Source organism: Montipora capricornis, chromosome 3, assembly GCF_036669925.1.
Source record: "Montipora capricornis isolate CH-2021 chromosome 3, ASM3666992v2, whole genome shotgun sequence".
Classification (NCBI taxonomy): domain Eukaryota; kingdom Metazoa; phylum Cnidaria; class Anthozoa; order Scleractinia; family Acroporidae; genus Montipora; species Montipora capricornis.
Window position 1 is genome coordinate 23,247,963 of NC_090885.1, and position 12,500 is coordinate 23,260,462.

Below are 12,500 nucleotides of genomic sequence, written 5' to 3' on the forward strand. Positions count from 1 at the left end.
AAAGTGATTGCTCTAATCAGCGCATTCAATGTTTGTTCCTCTAATCTCTTTGAATATTTCAAGATGAGGCTGGCAGCGGGAGTTGTGCATTCCTTGAAACCAGTATATTTTCTGCTCTCATTTGTACTGTCAAATAAAACGACGTGATGACACGGTTAAGTCGTTCTATTTTTCACTCTACACACAAAACTTGATTACCGCTGAATTGATCATCGCGGAATGATCTTAGCCTCGTAGAATCGGAAGAATGATTTCAAAAGCATCTTAATATAAAATCGTACTTTCGGGAGAATCGTAGAATGACAATCTGAGACTGATTTCTACACCACCTTAATTAATAAGGTAAAATCGTAAAATAGGTAAAAGCCGAGTAAAATGGATAGAAATCTTAGTGGTAAATCGGAAAATAGTACCCGAATAGTATCGGTGTAGTCGTACTATTCTACAATTTAGCCTTAATCGCACTGCTCTTTTCGTCTGAACGTTTCAAGGTTATTAGGAGATTTGTTTATACTGCCTCGCGAGTGAAAAGTAAGCGCTTTCCGGCCTAGCGTAAAAAACAACTTAAATCTTTAATGTTCAAAACAGTAAATAACCTTGTACCCGAACCACCTGTCTCATAAATTCGCCAGCGTAAATAACATTCACAGATATAAGGGCGGCCAACATAATTACCTGTTTATTCCGCGGCCGAACACTGAGGCCCTAAAAAGAGTTTTTGTTGTAGGGGCCCAGTAACATAGAACAGTCTGGCTTTCTCGTTTAAGAACTAGGTAACAAATTATATTTATTAGTGTTAATAGGCACGGGTCTTTAGAAGACCACTTTTTAGTGATAAGGATACCATGGTTAAATAAAGCTTTTATTATTATTATTATTATTATTATTATTATTATTATTATTATTATTATTATTATTATTATTATTATTATTATTATTATTATTATTGATTAAGCACCTGTTTGGATATTGCCTTTCTTTGTGCTTCAGATAATGATCGAGCCCTATTGTTGCTGTTTTGAATGCTGTTTCTACATCAATCAGGCCCCTTCCTCCATCTTTTCTTGGGATGAACAGCGTTTCCACCGTCTTCTTTAGGATGTAACATCTCGTGCATGTTCAATAGCTTGCGTGTTTTTGCGTCAATCGTTTGAGATATTTTCCAGTCAATGATGCCAAAACTATATTACACAACTGGGACTGCAAGACTATTGATAGCTTCTACTTTGTTTCTTCCATTGAACTCAGTTCTTAGGATCGATCTTATTCTCCTATTATATTCTTTTCTTATCTTCTCCTTCATGTTGCTATGCTGGATGCCATCACTTTCATCTACACCCAGGTATTTGTATGCCTTCCTGATCCAACTCTCTTATTTCTGTGTCATTATCTATTACTATATTACCAGTTGAGGCCAGTTTACCTTTCTTGAAACTAGCTTTGACACATTTTTCAAGTCCACATTTCACACCGATATCATCAGTTCATGAATTGTTTCACTATGTTCAGTTCTCCAACTTGTTCTTGCTGTACAATTTTAGACCATCCACATAAAACAGATCGCTGGTAGGAGCACTTGTGTTTGAGATCTTTTAACCCGGCATACCCACATGTTCTACATGTAGCCAGCTCTGATGTTAACGGCACAAGGGCAAGGCAAAATAGCAGAGGTGAGAATGAATCTCCTTGAAAGATCCCCCTTGTGATCTTGATCACATCCCGGCGTTGTGATTGAGGTTTTTTATGCACCAATTAATGTAAATCCCTCCCCCCCCCCCCCCTCCCAGACCGGGGACTAGCGGGGAACAGTGAAGTCATAGCGAAGCCCTCTTGAAGCCCAAGCCGATACAGCATGGGAGACTGAAAACAAATTTGAAGACCGTCGTAAACACAAGACTCTACTTGGTAAAATGACGGGTAGCAATGTGTTTCAGGTGAAAGGAAAGGAACTTTATTTGAGTGTCTAGTCGTTCTAGCGCTGGAGCACTAATTGGGGACACTGTAAACTGAAATTAACAATTGACGCAATTCAAGTCAAATTTTGGTTTTGCAGGAGAGGGGAAAGCGGAGTACCCGGAGAAAACATCTCGGTGAAGAGTAGAGAACCAACAAACTCAATCCACATATGACGCCTAGTCTGGGAATCGACTGCCGGACTCGGGCCACATTAGTGGGAGGCGAGTGCTCTCACATGAGAAGACACACACGGCTTGCACGGTAAGTATCCTGGAGAGCTCCATACAATTCCTTATACTTTTTGTGCAAGGAATTTGTATGGATTATCTGCAATTCAAATGAATCATCCTAATTTGTAAACGCTCTCATCTTTAGTCCCGTTCCGGGACTCCTCTTACCGCGCCCTGAAAATGGGCCTGGAACCCACGCTGGAAAAGATTACTTGCAGGCGCACGCTCGGAATGAGGCAATCAACTTATCTCAACTTATTACATTTGATACGGTAACCAGGGTGGACATTATATTTAAAAACTCAGTGGAGGTGGCTAGTAGTAGATATTTACCATTCAGTGACCATTTACTGAGGTAAACATCCACCACTGGCCACCTCCACTTCGGTGAATAGTTATTTTAGTATATACTAAAACAGTGAGATATTATAGCACAAAGAGAGATGACTTTAACTCATTATTCCTCCAACGATTACAATATTTTCGGGCATAAATTCCTCGCGAGTTTCTCGGAGGTGAATAGCAAAGGATATCCGGAGTTTGAGCAGCCAATCAGAGTGCGTTTTCAACGCTATCCACTTTTTTAGTATATACTAAATATATATAAAGGAGACTCCGACACAAATCGTACAAGAAAATTACTGCGTGATTTGCCGTGTCAAAAAAATAAAATCGAAATTATGCCTTGACGTGACCAAAAGAGGAGAAAAAACCCAGATTTCAGTGATGTTGGAAAATTATTACCTAATAAATGAAACGACTCAGAGAAGAAGATCGCAATACATCTGTGCAAACGATGAACTAGTATGGCGTGTAAAGCCTGAAACTCAACTGCATGCTTTGAAGTCAGCCTTATTATATCGGTACCCATACTGGTAAATCTCTACAGGGAAAACTTTAAGAGAAATTAACTAGGTTTCCTTTTGTAACTCGTGCTCTGTTGTGAGGGTATTCGCAAATCATTCCAAGACTCCGCAACGTTTGCCTTTGAAGAGAGCCATTTCGCAGCTCCTACAAACGTACGCCCGTTGTCTGAGTCGGCCGCGACGAGAAATGAATCTTTTCAGGCTTCTTATAACATCCAAACTAGACAATAGACAATAGATCCAAATAAATCCCCCTCGTCAAGGAGGCAGGCGTAAAGCGTGATATACGCCTTTCCTTCACTATTCTTCCTCCTGCGATACTTTTGTGGTCCTGCAAGTCAACTCCAGTGACTTGGAATGCACTTTGGCCTTTTGGTAGCTGTCCAGGCGGTGGTACGGCAAAGGCTTGGGCATTGAAACGCTTACACCCATGACAGTTCTTAACTACTTTCTTGGTGAGGCGTCGCAAAATGGGAACCAAATACCGTTCCCGAACCTTCGCCATTGTGAGACCCACTCCTCCATGGAGTGCGCGTGCGTTCTGGTGGGCTTCTGCGACTAGCTTATCTGCCAGTTGGTGGGAATACGGTTTGTATATTGGACAATCTCCTTGCATCCGTCCTTGGCTCTACAGTAGGCCATTTTTGTTTCCTTGAAGATTCCGCAGTTGCAGGCGATGTTCTTCGAACCTTTCATCATCTTTGAAACTTCCTTGCACGCGCCTTAGCCAGAGGAGTCCCTGCTAGTTGATCTCTTCAGTGATGAGGGGGGCCTTGATTCTGTTGATTTCAGCTCTCCATGAGTTCCTTACGAATCGTGCCAGCTGTGCATTCGAAGGGTTCGCCACAGCCTGTGTTTTGTCAGCAAGATGTCTAGGACGTGGCGCTTTTGCGATGGCGAACACTTCTCGCATGACATTTGCTTCCACCTGGCTTTCAATTGTAGACGTTGTGTTAATATCTGCTCCCACAAATCTCGGTCTAAAGTAACCAATGAGGTCCACTCCACTACAATGTTTCATTTTCCACGTTCCCGCTTCCAAGGTCTGCTGGGTTGTCCAGCTGGTCTACTTGGCTGCAGGGATGGCGCAGTGGTGAGAGCACTCGCTTCCCACCGATGTGGCCTGGGTTCGATTTCCAGACTGCGTCATATGTGGGTTGAGTTTGGTGCTTCTCTATTGTGCACCGAGAGGTTTTTCTCCGGCTACTCCGGTTTTTCCCTCTCTTCAAAAACCAAAATTTGATTTGATTTGCATTTATTTGTCAATGTCCTAAATTAGTGCTCTAGCGCTAAAAGATTAGACACTTAAACTTCCTTTCCTTTCCTTTTTTCCCCTTGGTGCTGACATGACGCCACTTTACTTCTGGATGCTGCTGAAATTTATGTACCCGGTTGCTTACAAACTGTTTGTAAATCCTGCTTCCCTTGATTCAATACAAAGCAACGCTGCTATCCATCCAGCAGATCATCTCTCCTACTGGGAAACCCTCCAATGATTATTTAACATATACAATAAGATTCGTGGCCATTTGCCTGCGTCGCATTTCTCCGATTTTTCCTCTGTGGGAAATCGGAAAAGTTGCGCAATAGGGTCTTTCCTGTCACTCCCCTGCTGAGTATTGTCTTCTGTCCCTTTCTTTGGTAGGTTTCAGGGGATAGTAGAAATGCGTAGATTGTATCCGGTGTAATAAATTCCAGTTGAAGTATGTAATTTGTTCAAGGAACAATAAATTGCGAATTGAAAATGGCTCTCTTCGAAGCTGGCTACGCGGTACGTGATACGCAGTGAGATGAGCTCGTGGAAAGTGTCGTTAACCGAACCATAAATCGAAAGCTAAATTTTTAAAAGAGTGCTTAGACCTAATCACTGTAACGAGCGCTTAGGCTTAATAAGTAAACGAGTGCTATTTTCTTCACACGTACTCGTGAAAAGTTTAGTTAACCGAATCGTAAAATGAAAGCTAAAATGTCAAAAGAGAGTTTAGGCTTAATCACTGCAACGAGCGCTTACCCTTAATCAGTAAACTAGTGCTATTTTCTTCACTCGATCTTGTGAAAAATGTAGTTAACCGAAGCGTAAAATTCACAATCGATCACTGGTTAATTCACGAGTCACGCCTTTAGAACGAGAAATACTCTTTTGATAAATTATATACTTCAACTTGAATTTATTAGTTTCTGCGTACCGCGTAGCCAGCTACGCAGAACTTCATTCGAGTGGCAGGGTATTCTGCAGTTAAGCCACTTTCTGTAAATAAAGCCATCGCAATTTCGTTAAGGATACGTATTTGGTGTATTCGTGCGTTATTGTTTGTACCTTTAATGTGTGGAAGTCGTCGCGTTTTCCTACATGGAAAGAGGAAATTGTTTTATTTATTCACACCACACACGACACTTTCAGAGAATCGTGAGTGTTTGTTCCAGTTATTTTCAAAGTTCATTGCTTTCAGTTACAAATGATTGCTACGCTGCTTAAAAGCTTTGAGAAACTATAGATTAAGGTTCAGTGGTTTTGAATTCGTTGGTTGACACACGCAGTGAAATTGAATAATTATTTATGCCGCAAGACGGTTAGCGTTTGCTAGCTGGCAAACGATTCCCAAGATGTAAAAAACCAAACTTTCGCAAAATTTGCAAATTTCGCATTTGCGTGCAAACCTGGACATAAGTGAGTCTCGCCAGTCCATTTGTCCCGGCACTAGATCTGCCTTGATTCCTTTCAATTTCTCATACATACATATTCTTTTCGGTAAGGCAGGTCGGTCTGAGGCAACCCGAAGGCCGGATCATCAGTCAGGATCACAAAATATTTTAACTGAGGAAAGTGCTGCCTTTGTAATTTCATTTGCAAATGTTCAAACTTTCAAGCCTTCTCGGTTAAGGACTATAAACCGTAGGCCCCGTCTCACAAATACCTTCTATGTTCACTGCGCACGGTGAAGATATGATTTTTTAGTAAAAGGTGAAATCCTGGTACTTCATCAGTATCTATATAATACATAAATAAATAAACAAATACATATAGATAAGATAAGATTGGTGGAAGACGGTCGTACTTTTGACTCTCATATATATGTATATATATATATAGCACTTCAACAAACAAACAAACAAACAAACTGCACAATTCGAAAGAATAATAGTTGGAAAACAAAAATAGACCACTTGTTCAGAGATTGCTGGTATTTTGGAATGGGTCAAAAGTCAGTCTTGGTCAAACGGAAAGTGGCCTTGTAGCTTGTAGTTTATATCTTCAAGCGCGACATTCCGTCGCCATGTTATTCCTCCCAGATCTTTTACCAACTTGACCAACATGGCGACCAGATTTGTCCCGCTTTATGAAAACCAGCAAGCTACAATAGTACGAATTTGTACAATACTCCTAGAGGCACGCGCAAACGAAAGCGCGAAGCGTGGATAACTATCGTATCATACTCATTCACTTGTTTTTGCACTTGATTCTAGGGCCCGTTTCTTCTTTACGGGCCATTTTCGGGTGTCAATTTCCTTTGTATCTCAAGAAAGCAGAGGATTTGAGTCGTCAAACTTCACAATTATTTTTGTTACCTTTAAAACAGGTTAAAAGATCAGCTTTCCAAAACAAGCGGTTGGCAGTTTCACAAATGGCTTTTCGGGCCCGAAAAGTTTTCGGGACTTTAGAGAAACGGGCCCCTGGTTCCACTTAAAAAATGCCGCGGATTCATATACCTTTCTACCACAACAGCTTTCAAACGTTTGTTTTTATTTTTTCATAAGAATATATCAATCAAATGCACGATAGTGACAATTTTCGGTCTCGATTCTTTGGTTTACATATTTCCCTTTCGCAATAAAAAATATTTAATATCTATTTTGCCATCAATATTTACGTGCAAAGTAGCACAAGAATCCACATAAATATATGTTTAGAGTAAATGTTTGGGAAGATGGAAGCTTTCAATGTGATAGAAATAAGTCTTCAAATATCCTTGAAAAACCAGAATTTTGGACGCAACATACTGCATGTTTCACGTTTTCGCACACTTTTTGCAATATTTCCATTCCAAGGGACTGCGCATGCGAAAGCAGAGGAAAGAGGAGGGAGGGGGGGAATTCTGAAAATGCAACTATAAAAAATGTGATAGAATCACCAATATTTTCGCGATAATTGACGACATTTTTTCAGACAAGAAAGACACGTCGCAACAGAATCCCAAGGCGTATCAGGTATTAAAAAATTACTGCCCGACGTTACAAGCTAGGTCACAAACTGTTCAGAAGAGGCGAGAAGGCGCAAAACGATCTTGACTTTGTTCTGGAATAATATCATTAGTTCCACTGCCCTCGCTGTCGTATTGAAAAATATTTCATTCGTTCGCTGCGCTCAATCGTGAAATATTTTTCAACACTCGAAGATAAATTTCGTATCTCCGCGTGGCCATGTAATACCTCTACTTAGAAGACATGTTTCGATGTTACGAACATCATCGTCAGTTACAAAGTCCTTAGAAAACCGTTAGCACAGTAAAACAACTAAGAGAAACATGCATAATTAACTATGTTGGATAACAAAAACTTGGTTTTATCAACGGAGTTGATAACGTAAATTGGCCACCGTACAGATATTCTAAAAGGTAACGTTTCGAGCGTTAGCCCTTCGTCAGAGCTGACCAAAGTACAATTACTCTATAAGAAGAACATATTTATCCTATAGAGGGCCTACTGTTTGGAATATCCTACCAGAGCCATATAAACTTACAGGCAGTTATGCAAGTTTTGAAGAAAAGGTAAAAGAAGACCCGGCCCTACTCGGTAAATTAAGCTTCGATAAAGAATCATGTTTGAGCACAAACAAGAACGAGGACTTTTACTATTTTTCCCTTTACTTTACTTATTTATTTTAATTGTATCCATACGCAATAGATACTCTGCCTCTCATGTAACTGTTTGTGGACAAGCTTTTTGTGTATTCTATACTCTGTGTACTTTAATGTTGTAATTCGATAGGCAGATCCACATCAGCCATTGGCTGACTTTTACGTTAACAAATAAAATAAAAAACACACTTTAACTCGAAATTGTTATACACCTAGACTTTCATTCAACAAAACGAACACTTTGATTGGTTGATTCCTGGTCACGTGCCCCTGATCAAATTCAAATGTATCCCAACCGGGATACAATTCCGCAGTTGTTTCCCGCTCCGGATGTTTTGCTGCGATTGTTGAAGGAAAAGTCTAAATATACAACAAAGCGCTGAATGTCTGGTCCCTCGGGAAACTAGTTAGTTTTGTTTTCCCCCGAGTCTTAATGTCTCTCTGGACTTCGTCTCGGGAAACATCGGGACTCTCGGGAAAACAAAACTAACCGTTTCCCTCGGGACCATACATTACGTGTATATATAATATTTGATAAGACCGCTATTTACAAGTAAAACTGTTTTCCTCATAATTCACTTTCAGGATTTTCCACAGTGCTGTTGCCCATGTTGTAGAATCCAATTCTTGGACATACAGTGTCATAATACTCTGATTCTTCACACAAGTTAGGCCGCTCGTCATCATTCTCGTAAACGGAAGTGACGTTGTTCTGAGGACACAAATTTTAACCTCCATTAGAATTATTAACGTAAAAAGCTTGTGAAATTATATGGAGGGAATTAGCAGTGCTAAAAGTGCCTGAAAAGGCGGCGGCTGTGTTGAGATGAACAACTGCAGGACAACGTAATCCTTATAAGGAATCGTTCTTTAATATACCCGGGGTAGTCATTCGATGAAATTTGATATCGGAAAATCATTCGATAATTCGATAACAATCGATTAATTGATTTTAAACGATATCGATGTTATCGGTCAATCGATAAAAATCGATACTCACACGCCGACGAAGTGTTAATTTTATCGATTTTATCGGATTCATCGATCGCTATTGAATTTATAAAAATTAACCGGTTTCCGTTGAGGGAGCGTTTGATTGTGACTCTTTAAATGTAGATTTTAAAGGCGGCAATGAAATGATTTGTTGACGAACACTGTTCAAGAGATCAAAGAGACTGCATTACGATTGCATAATGTTACAGTTTTGTTCGTGTTCACGTAGTATTACATATAAAAACACATGTATGCGATGACAATAAATATTATTATCGTTGGTCTTTGGTCTCTATTACAGGCTATTGCTTTTTATGCAACATTTAGATTACGAGTCCGAGCCTCGCCCTGGGCGTCTAAATAATTTGTTCATATCTTTGACTTTACCCAAAAAATCACGAAAATCTTTCCCTTTTAAGACTGGGTCAAAGAGCACCCGGTAAGAGCAACGAGCGTGCGATTGTGTTACATCAGCAAATAAATGAACAGTGGGATAATCAACCAGGGATCTATAGCGGATTTCAAATAAAACACACGCTGAGTATTAATAAAAGTTTGTTGAAGAGATGAAGCAGTTTTTATTCTTTAACGAACAGGGAAGTTGTTATAAGTATCTCTGCGAGCTCTTTAATATCTTTTGGTGTTTCCGTTTCGAGAATTGGTACGATAATTCAGTTTCGATAAATTCGATATTTTATCGATAAAATCGATAGCCCCAACTCAAAAATCGATAATTATCGATTACTCACACCAAACTCTTTTATCGATTTTTATCGAATTTCGAAAAAATTAATCGATCTTTATCGATTGTTATCGAATGCTATCGTTTATCGATGTTATCGAATGACTACCCCGGGTTAATATAGGATCGAATCGATTGGCCAAACAGCAAATTCAATTTACAATAAAACAAGTAGCTTAACACGTGTTCAGTCATAAAAAAAATGATTAAAGGTAACTGATGGGTTGTGCATGAAGATGAATCACTAACACAATCCCTTGCTTTGATAACACGAAAACTTTAAATTTAAAACAGACATCATCGATAAAAAGGCTTGAAAGGGTGGCCTATACTCTGGCGTTTACTCTACAATTACAATCTCACCGACTGATAGAGGGTGTATGACTCCTTACACAGCATGTAAAAGAGTAACGAAGCTTACCGGTTCTGATCCAACAAGACGGTCGTCCAGTGTTAATTGATGACTTCTCCTTTTTCGATAACGAAGAAAACAAAAAAACAAAACAGCAACAACCACAACATCAATAAAATAAAATAAAAGAAGACAGAATAAGTAACTATTCAATATTGTAAAAAGGAAATGAAAAGGAAATAATCACTGGCACCTTAACTTGATGCAAGTTCCTTGTTAAATCCGCGTCTCAAATTGTCTATCTTTCTAGCTGAACGAAGGGATTACTTTCTTAATCATAACCATTACAATTTTCTCAACGTTGATTGGTGCATCAGCTACTTAATTTTTCTCTAATTATTGTGTAGGGTTGAAATCGGGCAGTGAAATCAGACAGTTGGCTGTAATCGGATATCTGAAATCGGAGAGTTACATCAGCCAATCATATTAAGTGCATTCAGCTTAACCCACCAATTACAGAATTTAGCACAATAACCATAGCAACAACTACTTACCCTACCAAACTGGGGATTTTCCAAAATGGACAAATTTGTAACAACCGACAGTGAAAAAGGAATGCATAAATTTTGTTTTTTCGGAAATTTCAATGGTTATGATTAATTGGTAACAGGACTTTTGTGTCGTCCAATTCGGTCTGTAATCGTCACTCGTATGATTACAGACCAAATTGGACTCCACTCAGTCCTATTACCATTATAAAGAAACTGTGGTGCTGCGTCATTAAGGAGTGAAACACGAAAATCCGGTTTCATCAAACCAGTCGACGGAGAAAGATTAACCATCGTAGGAAAGATTTGTGAGCTAGCGGACGTTTCGCGCGTTAGTCCTTCGTCAGCCAGGACTGACGCTCCAAACGTAAGCTCGCAAAGCTTTCTTCAGAATCCATTCCCACGATCAAAACGATCATTCTCCCAACTAGTGCCAGAGAGTTCTTTGTTGGGTAGTCATGCGAATTTGGTGTTATATCAAGATCGCACCTCTTAACCTGACAATAGCCTTCATTCCCAATACCTGTCTGACTGACATTTCATTGAAAATGTGAAGAGAATTTACATACTGGTCACTCCTGTGAGTCAAAGGATCAATTTACCTTCCACAACTCCTTGTGATAGAGCGAGTTTCAATAGAGTGTCGTAAAACCAAAACCAAAGTTATTACTTTGGCCAATCAAAAAGGACGGAGACAATCCAGTAAACCAATCAAAACTCGAAGTAATTACACGTAGCCTACACAAAGCACGGGAAAATGTGCACGCGCAAGCCACGATTGGTTTTGGTTTCACTTCTGAGTGGTTGACAAAATGGCGCGAGAATTTTGAACCCATCACTGAGTGAAGTAATGCAAAACCAAAGCAATTTGCTAATTACTTTCGACACTCAATTGAAAACCGCTCTAAAACCAAATTTTTGTTTATCTTTCTAGCCATATAACTTGCTCTATCTATCTTCATTTTTGCGTAATTTGGCTGTTTTCCGATCCTCAGGTAGGCAGCGAGATTTCACGGGCACCCAACGAAGGTGTTCCGCAAAATATCTGTTTCGCAAATTGAGCTGGCTGGCAAGTTATTAATTTGCATACTCTTTCGCTGGGAAACTTAAAGTGCCCCTGTGATAAAAAAAAAATTAACTTCCTTTTTTTCTTCAGATTTTGAAAGTGTGTTTGCTTAACAAATGAATGGCAAAATGTTAAGCTTTGATTCTCATCCAAAGGCCGTTCACTTTGAGTGTAAGTTTTGGATTTCACGGTCCGCCATTACTCACGTTCACAACTGACCGATTGGACCTCAGACGGTTTGATCCAGGGAAAAGTGACGTCAAAGGATCACTAGCTTAAAATTTCAGCGTGTGAACGCAGCTTAATATGTTACGCGATTTTGAAAGCCTGAAAACCCAAAACTCCCGTGCCACATATTAATTCTGCGGCGTACACACGCATTGCATTCTTAAGCGAGTGAGTCTTTGACGTCATTTTCTCTTCGATCCAACTCTCTCAAGATCTTGAAGCTAGTAATGGCGGACCATTAAATAGGAAAATTTCAGTTAAAACAAACAGGTTTCTTTTTGAAATCAAGTATTAAAACTTTGGTCGTTTAGTGTTTAGCTAACAGAGTTTTGAAATCCAAAGAAAAATAAGAATTGATTTTTTGGTCACAGTATTTTTAGTATTTCAATCCCTGCTGGCTAGATGAGAACAGACACTGGGGGAGTCGGGAGGAGGGCTGAGGGCCTCCCAGGGGGGGGGGGGGGGTCCTTGTTTCCTTTAAATGTTTGCTTGTGTTCCCTTGTTCCCCAAATATGTTCCCAGCTTTTTGATCCCTAAAATCGTTTGCAATTGTTTTTATTTCCCTAAATATACTGACATTGTCAGTTCCCCTGTTCCCCAGTTCTAATTAGCCATGTTCCCTTGTTCCCCAAAACCCCTGGGAGGTGACCTCAGAGTCTGTTC

General features: G+C 39.7%; 1 protein-coding gene and 1 long non-coding RNA gene across 3 annotated transcripts in view; one reads left to right on the plus strand and one right to left on the minus strand.

Annotated features, from left to right (window-relative positions):
* Positions 1–2,212, plus strand: part of LOC138042588 (uncharacterized) — a 3,865-nt gene extending 1,653 nt beyond the window's left edge. Inside the window, exons 2-3 of the long non-coding RNA XR_011131036.1 lie at positions 1,542–1,670; positions 2,054–2,212. This is a non-coding gene — a long non-coding RNA (uncharacterized lncRNA). The remainder of the gene's footprint in view (positions 1–1,541; positions 1,671–2,053) is intronic.
* A 4,563-nt stretch (positions 2,213–6,775) lies between these two features.
* The window catches only part of LOC138042589 (uncharacterized), a 37,084-nt gene continuing 31,359 nt past the window's right edge, over positions 6,776–12,500 (minus strand). The window contains exons 8-10 of one of the 2 annotated variants that reach the window (XR_011131037.1): positions 10,065–10,113; positions 8,400–8,620; positions 6,776–8,354 (exon numbers count right to left, since the gene is read on the minus strand). Coding sequence is in view for 1 of the 2 variants with exons in the window: in XM_068888534.1 (XP_068744635.1) it covers positions 8,477–8,620; positions 10,065–10,113 (193 nt within the window). In the remaining variant the exon portion in view is untranslated. Of the gene's footprint in view, positions 8,621–10,064; positions 10,114–12,500 lie in introns of both variants that reach the window. The other variant, XM_068888534.1, reaches the window with a different exon arrangement.